The following is an 11,572-nucleotide window of genomic DNA, read 5'->3' as shown; positions in this document are numbered from 1 at the left end:
AGAGAGAGAAAGGAGGGCGACTTGCCAGTCCATGCCCCCCTGGATGAACAGCCTCGCATGGCCCCAGCGCCGGGCTCCGCTGTTGCCTCCGCCCCCATTCGGCTCTGCAGCTGAGAGGCAGTAGCTACGTTCACTCCTTTGTCCTCCCCAGCACCTAGTGTCCGGCCCCACGCCACCTCCAGCTCCCGGTAACACACCCGACTTCTACTTGCAGGAGGGGGGGAGAGAGAAGGGAGGAAGAGAGTGTGAGAGAGGAAGAAAGAGAGAGAGAAATGATAGAAAAAAGGGGAGAAAAAAAGAGAAATGAGAAAATGATTGAAGCAGAGAATGACAGGAAAGAAAGAGAAAGAGACAGAGAAGTGACTCTTGGTGATGACGTATGACGTCATCGGGTGGGAAAAACCGTGGTATAGCAAAAAAACCGTGGAGTATTTTTTAATTAATATTTTTTGAAAAACCGTGTTGTAGCGTTTCGCACTAATCGACACCGTGCTAATCGAGGGATCACTGTACCGTATTTTGAAGTTACCTGTGCAAGAAGATCCCTGATAACCAGTATACAGGTATATATATATATTCTCTCCTTTCCCAAAATGGAGATGAAATCACTTTGTATTCTAAAGAAATCAAAGGGGCATCTTGAACTGTGTAGGACACTTTAAAATCAGGCAAATACATATGCAAATGAAGTCATCTAATGTTGAAAATGAATGGGCCACCACCGTCTTATGAACTGTCCCACAAAATTACTTTGACTTTTCAAGTATTGCTTTGTCCAACTGTAGTTTGCTTGCAGATCTGTCTGGTAGGACTGGGTAACACAAAAAATGCCAGTAGGGATGCTTTCTTCTCCATCTTTCTTTTCAGGCAGGAAATTATAGCCTGCATTTTGACACTTTTTAGTTGGCTCCCAGGTGGTTTCTCTAGGACACACAAGAAGGCTGAATCCTGCAGGCTATGCACTAGTTTGTCATTAAATACATTCATCACGTCATTCTTCACTAACTGCAATGTTAGAAGGCACACATTTCATGGAATAATATTGCGGATTTATATACTAATACAGTATCTCGCATGGAACTTAGCAGGCACCCGAAGCCTTTTCTCTTCCACATGTCCAGGCTACATTCAACAACGACCTTACAAACAATTTCTTGTAATATATGACTTCAGGATAGTGCAAACAAATTGTTCTTTGGCAATGTATGATAAGCTGAAATGTAGAATTAGATTAGCCACTATTTCAGAAAAGTTTGATATAAGATTAGAGAATGCTTTGTTTCTTTCTCTTGTTCCAGACAAAAAATCAAGTCCCTGAGACAAATTCGGGTTATTCTTGGCCAAAGGTAGGGTTTCGTAAAACCAGACGTTCTGTTAAAGCCCTGGATGGGAGAAAAACAAGAAAAGCATTTAAGAGGTATAAAAGGGCTTTGCTGAGCTAAAATAGACTTTTGCTAAGTTTGCCACTCAAGAAGCACTACATGTATTTATATTGCTTTTTAAATTAATAACAAAAAAGTGATAGTGATACATAGAGAAAAAAGTGCTATAAGTAGAGAAAGTGGGAAAAATCTGACAAGCTCCCAAGAAATAATAATAAAAGTAAATATGTATCTTTTATAATCATGAAGTTACAATTCTATATACGGTATATTAGTCTAATGCAATATTCAAGACATATACAGTTATACTGTTCTGACCTAGGCTTCCTGATCAAATAATAAAGTAAAATGGCATCTCAAAAACCTCTTTTATATTAATGGCTAGTAATTATTTTCATTCCCAGCTGTAATAATTCCCAAACAATGTAACAAATCCAACTCAGTCTTTTGGAGAAAGGCAGCTAAGCACATGAACCTTGATCTTTCTGGACCAGCTGCCAATGGCCAATTAGCAAGAAACTTGGCAAGGTGAAACAAATATGGAGTCCGAGCTAAAATGACACAAGTTGAACAAAGTTGCTGTCCGGATATAAAGAACCACACAGTAGGACTCTCAAGATACCAGGATTTATAGTGTGGCAATTTAGGAACCAGTGCAGAGAAATAATGGAGACACTTTATAGAAAACAATAGTAAATACTTTTACTCTTCAGTGCAATCAAAATATCTTCTCTCTTTGTCTTCTATTTACAGGAATACTTATTGCTTTAACAATATGCAGTAAAGCTTACTTACACATAGATACTAAACCAATCCAGGTTTCTCCGTATCAACACTATAGCTCTAACTCAATTAACTCATGCTTAAACTGCTCCAGCCAACTAACAACAGCCAACAATCATTGTAAAGTTGCTTTGCATTTTATAATGCTCTGGTCCAATCAGATTGCAGTTTATACCCTATGACTCAGCACTGTTTAACATGCTTACATCTTTCTTTTACCTTATATGGTAACATAATGGAATATCACCTAGGATTGAGCTAATCTTTGACAGTTGCTTCCTGCTATGTGCACTTCTGTGTGCTCTACTTATATAGCCTTTGGGAGGGGTGAATTATCTCCAAGCCTTACTCCCAAGTTGTCCTTGTCCTCCTCTGTAACTGTCCTTGCCTTCTGGCAGTTCTGTGCCTGCGGGCATTGAGAACAGATTCCCCCTGTTCCTCTGCCTTGCTCATGTCAGCCTTTGAGTTTCTGGAGTCAGCACACTTTCCAGATAGCCCGGGCTCAATCCCTGTCTCTGGCACAGAGCCTTCTCAGTGATTGTGCCCACCACCAGACAATCAATCATACCCCACCACCTGTTGGGGGTATATCTTGTATAAATCATTTAAACCCAAGAGTGAAATATTTATTTAAATATTATAGAGTGATTCCAACTTGCTTCTTATAGCTTGGTTTCGGATCCTACTCGCTATATATCGTCTTACCTTGTCCCATCACCCCATCAGCTGTTGCAAATCAGTTTCATCCTTTTACCCATAATCTCGAATTGAATGTGGTCCACCATATACCAATTTTGCATTGTCCATTTTGTCGCATCTTTCCACCCCAAGACTATTACCGCCTGAGCGCTTTCTATCGCTGCTTGTTTTATTTCTCTGTATTCTCCCATCTCACTACTTTTAACTAATACTGCCATTTCCTTAGTAATCATCCATCTTATATTTAATATCCTATTAATATCCCTTGCACTTTTTGCCAAAAGTTCTGCACCACTGGGCATTCCCAGAGCATATGCATAAGCACTCCTTTATCTTGGCACCCATGCCAACAGATACCTTTAACGTTCTGCTGAAAGTGTGCAAGTTGAACAGGTGTGTAATACCACTTATGTAATATTTTCTCTCTCATTTCCCTAACTCTTGTATTCTTGATTTTCCTTATACAGTAGTCCCTCGCTATACCGCGCTTCACCTACTGCGGCTTCACTTCATCGCGGGTTTCTGAGGAAGTCGATCGGCAGATTTAAACAGCCCACCGAACTCGATCGGCAGGTTTTTTTAAAAAAAAAAAATCTAAAATTGTAAATACTGTATTTAAATACTGTATCTAAAATAAATACTGTGTGGGAAGGGTTTATAAACACTTAAAACAATGAAAACTTACCAAACAATTACAATATAAATACTTAAATAAGTACTATCAGTCGATAAATTCCCCATCGCGGATTTCACCTATCGCGGCCAGGTCTAGAACGTAACACCAGCGATAGGTGAGGGACTACTGTATTCTCTACTGTATTTTCCATCTCTTGCACCTCTACTTGTATCTCATTTTGCCACCATTTAGTCAATCCTTGGATCACATCCTCATCTGACTTCACTAACATCTTATATATATTGCTTGCTTGCGCCTTTGTACCCTCACTTTTTTCTCTTATTATTTTCTCTAGCTCTATCTCATCCCTAAATAGTGCTTCTTTATTCTCCCTTTCATTCAGATTGCATTTATTTGTAGCCATCTTCCCTTACCCAGCCACCATTCTATACGATTTCTACTTGGCCTCCCATCCTTCTCATATAACTTAAACTTAGTTATCCCTCTTGCCTTCAACTCTCCTATACCCCTATTTAAATGTATTTCATTATTTATTTATTACATAAATCGATGACAATTTTGATTTATATAATCCTATTTTCCCCTGCCATTTTTTCCAAATTTCCATGTATATGTTATATGTTGTGTGTGTGTTTTATATTATAAAAAGCAATACAAATATTAATTTAAAAAAAGCCTTCTCCAGACTCCAGGCCTGGCCGATGTTTCTCCCCAGCCTCCTTGTTGTCCGGCTCTGCTGCAGGCTGCTGGCGGACCACAACATATACACTACTTTTTCACCTACAGTATTCATATTGTAAAAAACCCACCCACATTTAATTAAACTTGTCTGTACATCTGTAGGCAATCTGCCCATAGATGGCAAGTGCAACCAGATCTTTTAATGAGTTGAAAAGGGCCACTTAAGTATCACTACCTAATATTTGTTCTGTAGAATACTATGACCCTCTTCCTTATTCACACAACCTATGGAGTTTTTCTACTAAGGCAGCTTGTTGCCTCTATTAATACCTATATCTTAAAAGTAAAGTGTGATTAAAAAGAAAAAACATGTTTGCCACCAGAAAAATACTACCATATTTATCACTTGTATTTGCAAAGGACTTCAAGTTCTATCAGGATTTGGCTTGCTCAGATGCACAGCAAATAAAACAGGCAACCATTTGAGGGAAGTGTATGATTTCAAATCCTTGCAGCTTCTTTTTCCTCCAAAGCTGGTCAATATTTCCATTTCTGCTTCAGTTACAATTGAGTCACAAACTTTAATGTATTTGGAATCCATTGAATTTAACATTTATACATAAAGCTAATGACAGTCTGAACATGTTTCTGAAATATATTCAGAAAAGACATGTAAAAGACATGTAATGCTCATTATGAACAGTAAAGAAAAAGGTTTACTTATTAATGCTAAGATCGCACTCACATTGTGACTTCATAAAGTTTATCAATTTTACAATGAGTAAAAAAACCAATAAAATAAAAAGTACAAAACAAATACTTACAATAAATATATAGCTAAAGCAGGGTATAACGTTCTCACAACACAATCAACTCATTTAATCAGGTTAGAATGCCCACTTCTCAAATACAGTAATTACTTATTTTTACTTTCACCATTTCCCTCTCCCTCCATCAGCAAATGCATATTATATTTTCCTAGAAATATAAAAGTCATTTAGTAAGTTGTTGGCCTTTCAGAGGCCACCAGAATCTTTGTTAGATTGCCTGCAAAGGATTTGTCACTACAGTGAAAAAAATAGTGATCAGTTCAGTTGACTACAAATGAATGTGGTAAACATAGTGAATCTTGACTTTAACATATTCTACTAAAATAGAATACATTATTCTATGAAGTGTCCTATTAGATTCTGATGAAGCAGACAGTAGAAAGTGAGATGAATTATTATACTTTTTGGTATGAGCTAAATCCTAAAGCTGACTGAGCGATCAAAAATCACTAATATCTATTAACTATTCTACATTAAGCTGGAAGGAAGTGTTGTCCAGAATGATCACATACAGGAGGACCATTGGCAGAAATCATCAAAATGTATTTCAGAAAATACAATGCAAAGTCCTACCCCTTGGATAGAAAAAAATCAAAGATATGAATACAAGATTAAAGGGACCATATCAGACAATAATACTAACAAAAAGGAACTAGGTATTTTGGGCAATTATGAGTTAAATATAAGCCCACAATATAATATAATTGCAAAAAAAGAAATTTTAGGTTGCCAAATGTAAAATGTTCAAAATAAATAATTCCTTTTATTCTTTTCTGCATTGGTCATATACTGCATCTAGATAATTATGAGCATCACATTTTACAAAAAATATAGTAATAACAAAGTGTGGGTAAGGGTTCAGAATCAAGAACACAAGGATTCTGAAATGAAAACATTATAATAAATACAGTATATGTAAACTGAAGAAGCTACTTGGATAAGCAATGAAACATTTCGAACCAATAAGAAGTCAGTTGCCACAACTCAATTCCATGCAACTCTACTTGGATGACTGAGAATCTTCATCGACATATTTATAAGGAATAACTGGTGGAATTCAGCATCTTTAGGCTAGAAAAAAACTGTGCAGATACAATAGCAGTAGACATAGACTGCAAGGTTACAGATCTCAGGGGATTAGTAGTGGTGGATTTCTGCACAGAATTAGGGGTGAAGCAGATCTCCAAGGCATTCTGGATACTCTGTTTATGACCACAGTAGAGCAGTTATTCCTATTCTTAAAATTCCACTATTTTAAAAAAAATACTGTGTATATAAAATTGATTAAATATTAGGAAAAATTTTCTAACAATAGGGCCTGTTTGACAATGGGTCAACTAGCAGAGTTGATGGCTCTCTTTTATTGAATGTGTTTTGCTAAAGTTTGGGCAGATATCAGAGATATTTGTTTGGATTTCTGCAGTAAGGGAGTTGAACTCAGTGCCTAAATGGTGCCCTTCCAACTCTTGGATTTGAATTCTCTTCACAGTATCATACATCTGGACATGATCTACAAATGGGTAGATAGCCTAGAGAAAAGGGGGGCCAGAGCGGACATGATAGCAGTCTACAAGTATACGAGGGGATGTCACAGAGAGGAGGGGATCACTTTATTCTTCAGGGCACAGAGGGCTGGACAAGGAACAACGGCTGGAAGCTGACCAAGGAGAGATTCAACATGGAGATAAGGAGGAACTTTCTGACGGTCAGAGCGATCAACCAATGGAACAACCTACCAGCGGACTTTGCGAACTCCAACACTCTGGACATTTTTAAGAGAAGATTGAACTGCCACTTGACTGGTGTACTATAGGGTTCCTGCTTGGGCGGGGGGTTGAACTCGATGGCTGTCATGGTCCCTTTCAACTCTATTTATTTATTTATTGATTGATTTGTATGCTGCCCCTCTCCGTAGACTCGTGGTGGCTCACAACACAATAAAACAGTTCATGACAAATCTAATAATTTACAATTTAAAATATTTTTAAAAACCCATTATTAAGCAGACATACATACAAACATGTATAGGCCCGGGGGAGATATCTCAGTTCCCCCATGCCTGACGACAAAGGTGGGTTTTGAGGAGTTTACGAAAGGCAAGGAAGGTAGGGGCAGTTCTAATCTCTGGGGGGAGCTGATTCTAGAGAGTCGGGGCCGCCACAGAGAAGGCTCTTCCTCTGGGGCCCGCCAACCGACATTGTTTAGTTGACGGGACCCGGAGAAGGCAGCAACTCTAACAATAAATAAATGCCTATATTTCAATAATCTATTAGTAGTTGCTAGTTTTTCACTTCTGTCCTAGGAAGGTTACTTGACCATGGCTCTTATCCCTATTCTAGAAAATCTGGGTTGATCGACTTTTTAAAAAGTATATAATGAATACAATACTAGTCTTCACATAGTCTGTACCCCATGTCCAAAGTAAACATAGCACTTTTAACATTATATTGCAAATTGCTTCAAGGGAAAATGTTTTGGATAGGAAGTGGAGTAAGAAAACATTTTTATCTGAGACCTTTTAATGATATGGAACTTAAATTAACGTCAACCTTTGCTTAGAAGCATAGCTGAAACCATTTAAGTCCAAGCACTTTGAAGTTTGATAAATGATGTAAAAAGCATGCAGCAATTTTAGTAAAATATAAAAGTGGTATTAAAAAAGTGTACTGTCAGCAATTTAATTAAGCCACTCTGAACAGTTGATATAATCTACTTTTTGGGAAAGTATATTTTCCCTGCTAATATCAGGAAACACAACTGACTGATTTAATCCAAAATAATAAAACTGGTTGAAACTTTCTATTTCTTCAGGAATTTGGAATAGATATAGAAGGGAGATTAGTGTCATTGGGTGAGGAACACTCCAGAATCCTAAAGTAAAATGAAACTTTTTCTTTTGGGAAGAAATTTTGATGTTGAAAACACTTGCAATGGACTTTATTTTGGGTTTTTTTCCTTTTTCTATTTCTGTTCACTTTTCTTCTTTTTTAATTTTTATCTCTTAGTTTTATATGTTATTTATTTTTGCATTATGGGGACAAATCACACTACAATGCAAAAAGTATCTGAATATTGAAATACATTAAATAATTTAGGAATAAATATGTACATTAAGGACCATTTATCTTCAATTCCGTTGGAACTGAGTTAAAACTGTCAAAGTTAGAAAAAAGGGTATTAGTATTCAGCTATACAACATTCTGCCCCATTCCTCTGTGACATTTCTACAAATTGGTTCAAGTGTAACCAGCAGAATGTTTTACATATTGAGACAAATTACTGCAAATATGGTGACAGTTTATTCTCCGCTATGCCTAAGATTCATATATGCACGTCACTTTCTGTGGCTACATCAGATCTTTAATCTGTACCTGGGGGTAACAAATACTGTACAAAATATGTCATGTTGCCTTAATAGACAATTATTAAACTGAAGTATTTTGACTTTTTGCCAGATCATTTAAGCACTATAATCAAAATTATAAGTCTCTTGACCTTGGAGTTGCCATCAACATTTATGTTATCAATATGTTTAGCCCAAAGCTACAATACAATTAGTCATTTAAATTGCAGAGATCTTTCATACAATATAATTAAGCTCCTACTTCTGAAAAACAGGAATATTCTGCTAGTGAGTTACAATGCTCAAACCTATGAATTGCAGCCTGGAACAGCTCTATTTACTATACAGGCATAGTTTTTAGGGCTACAAAAGTAGCCTAAACCCAAAACTGCTACTAAGTTTAGAACCTTCTAAATTCTGCTTGCCTCTAATAAAACTACATTAGTTCTTCCAATTACATTTAACTATTATATTTGTTGTTTTCTAGAAACTTTAATGAAATGCATCTCAATTAGGCATGAATGATGAGTATGAGATGCTCAAGATGCATCTAACACAAAGGGGAATTTCATAGTTAATTGAAATGATTCGCATGTTAACATGCTTCTTGCTCCCCAGAGAAACAAATTTTCTGCAACCGTTAATCTGTGTATTCTTTCAGAATAACTAGACTATAACGGAGTAGATTTCCGGCTTTATATATATGTATTTTTGTTTTTAGTTAAAAAAAATTAAAATAAGACTAGGTTTCCCACAAGGGTCATGCAAAATAATTTTTAAAATAGTTAATTTATTTATTATTATAATATCAACTTTATTATTTTTTATAAATAACACAAGATAATAAACCTACCTAATGTTCTTTCCTTGTCCTATTTTCCCTACAATAATAACCCTGTGAGGTGATTGTCAGGCCTGGAAGCTATCTTTTACCTTTTTGTATTCAGGCCTGTCACATTTCCTACTGTGGGAAAACGGGAGGGAGAATTATATGGAGTAGGTGATATATAGTAGTCTAAATAACATTCTTTCCAGAAAGTCAAGGCTGCTGTGCCCTGCAGCTGCAATGAAGTGACTGGGAGGCATCTTCAGTTTGGGATGGTCCCTGATTGGATCGTGTGATGGACATGTGGGTGCTGGGCAGGGACTTGAATTTTCGCTTGGGTGGAGAAAACCCAGAAGCTTTCAGACTCGGGTTTTCCCAAATGTCGCCAACCTGACATCTGTAATAAATTGAAACTTCTAGCCTTGGAGTTTTATTTCATTGGGGGTGTTTATTGGAATGCTGACATTGAGTTGGGTTACCCTCTGAATTATTAGTAGACCAGGGATTTATTAAAATTTAATTGGCAAAATTGGCATAAAGGCATGTAGGCTTATTTTACAGATGAAAAACAAAAACAAAGCAGAAGAGGGAAAAGCATTTACTAATATAAGGTTAACTGAAACTTTTTAAGCTTGATATTTGTTAAACTACTAGAAATCAAACATCTTATGCAAGATCAACAAATACATCTGCAGTAGATTCTAATCTATCTTTTCCTCCTCAACTTTACATAAAAAAATCAGGGCCACAAAAAAAGAAAAACGTATTTCTAGTTCATCATGTTGACAAATTTTCATCTGGAGTAACCAATATAATTTGTCAATAAACATGCATGTCAGATTGTTGCAGTACTATCATCCTTCAATAAAGCTCTCCTGATCAAGGTTGCACTTATAGAGTTTGACAGCTATCGGAGGCTGAGATGAGATATACTGAATATGAAATGCCAATAACCATCATGGCGTTTTATGATTTTCCATGAACTGCACTATTAACAGAAACCAATACTAAAGTCCAAATTTCATCACTTTTGAAAAAGAAAAATATGTGACAGGATAAACTACTTTTAAAAGGCAAATTATCGAGCATTATCATCATTTCAGAAATACAGGAAATAGGATCATTATGCTAGTCTCCGGCATAACGGGAAAAGACAAAAAGGGAGATTAAGGGATGCAAGATTCAAGTTGCTTCCTGAAATGAAAACTCCTGAAGTCTCAAAAAACTGCAACTAACAACAACAATCATTCATTTCACCTTCTAATCTAGAGTAACAAAGCTTATGTTCATTTATATTTGTACTTTTTGTAAGCCTAAGCTTTATTTTTGTTATTGCACTGGTTTAGAAAATACAAAACCTATATTCACATTATGTAGTGATTACCTATATATACAAGGCTTTGGTTAATTAAATTTATTTATTAAATTTATTTACCACTTATCTCGCCATGCTACTGAAGGCAGTTAACAACATTAAAATAAGAAAAATGAAAAAAGTGTAAAGAGAAGTAAAATAATAGAACAATAAATAAACAACAACAAAGAAAAACAATGAGAATAATACATCAATCTGATAAGCAAAAAGATGGATGGGGGGAAAAGCAGAGAGCATGAAAGGAAAAGAGGTGGAGTTTGCCATCAATATATCAGTTAGCTCTAGAATGGAACTTCTCCATCTGATTTCCAGGCCAAGTGAAAATATAATGAAATGCATGCAAGCATACATACTTATACACATACATACATACATATCCATGAAATATGTAGATGAATTTTTAACGTATGCTTTGCTAAGTGATAAATACCGTCTATTAGACGTAATTCAATACATCTGTTGTAATGGATAGTAGAACATTTGTTTGGACTAGCATCATTTGCGGTTTCTAAGATACCAGACACTAGAACAGTGATGGCGAACCTATGGCATGAGTGCCAAAAGTGGCACGCAGAGCCATATCTGCTTGCACGCGAGCTGTTGCCCTAGCTCAGCTCTAACCTGCATATGTATGCTGGCCAGGTGATTTTTGGCTTGCACAGAAGCTCTGGGAGGGTGGTTTTGCCTTCCAGAGAGCCTCTGGGAGGGTGGGGGAGAGCATTTTTACCCTCCCCCAGCTCCAGGGAAACCTTTGGAGCCTGAGGAGGGCAAAACATCAGCCTACTGGCCCACCAGAAGTCAGGAAACAGGCCATTTCCAGCCTCCAGGGGACCTCCGGGGGGTGGGCAAAGCTGTTTTTGCCCCTCCCCCGGGCATTGAATTATGGGTGTGGGGCACTCGTGCATGTGTGATAGCACACATGCACACTCTTTCGGCACCTGAGGAAAAAAGGTTCGCCATCACTGCACTAGAACAACTGGTTAAATCCTTTAAAATAAGAAACCTACTATTTGTTT

At 36.9% G+C, this 11,572-nt stretch overlaps 1 protein-coding gene across 2 annotated transcripts in view; it reads right to left on the bottom strand.

Moving 5' to 3' along the window:
- Positions 1-558: 558 nt before the first annotated feature.
- TAF4B (TATA-box binding protein associated factor 4b) overlaps positions 559-11,572 on the bottom strand; it is a 75,672-nt gene continuing 64,658 nt past the window's right edge. For both annotated transcript variants that reach the window (XM_070747668.1, XM_070747669.1), the window contains one exon: positions 559-1,382. In XM_070747668.1, coding sequence (XP_070603769.1) covers positions 1,239-1,382 — 144 coding nt within the window. In that variant the 3' untranslated portion in view covers positions 559-1,238. The remainder of the gene's footprint in view (positions 1,383-11,572) is intronic.

The sequence above is a fragment of the Erythrolamprus reginae genome, chromosome 3 (assembly GCF_031021105.1).
Source record: "Erythrolamprus reginae isolate rEryReg1 chromosome 3, rEryReg1.hap1, whole genome shotgun sequence".
Taxonomy (NCBI): Eukaryota; Metazoa; Chordata; class Lepidosauria; order Squamata; family Dipsadidae; genus Erythrolamprus; species Erythrolamprus reginae.
The sequence above is the reverse complement of the archived record's forward strand: the minus strand, read 5'-3'. Positions and strand labels throughout refer to the sequence as shown.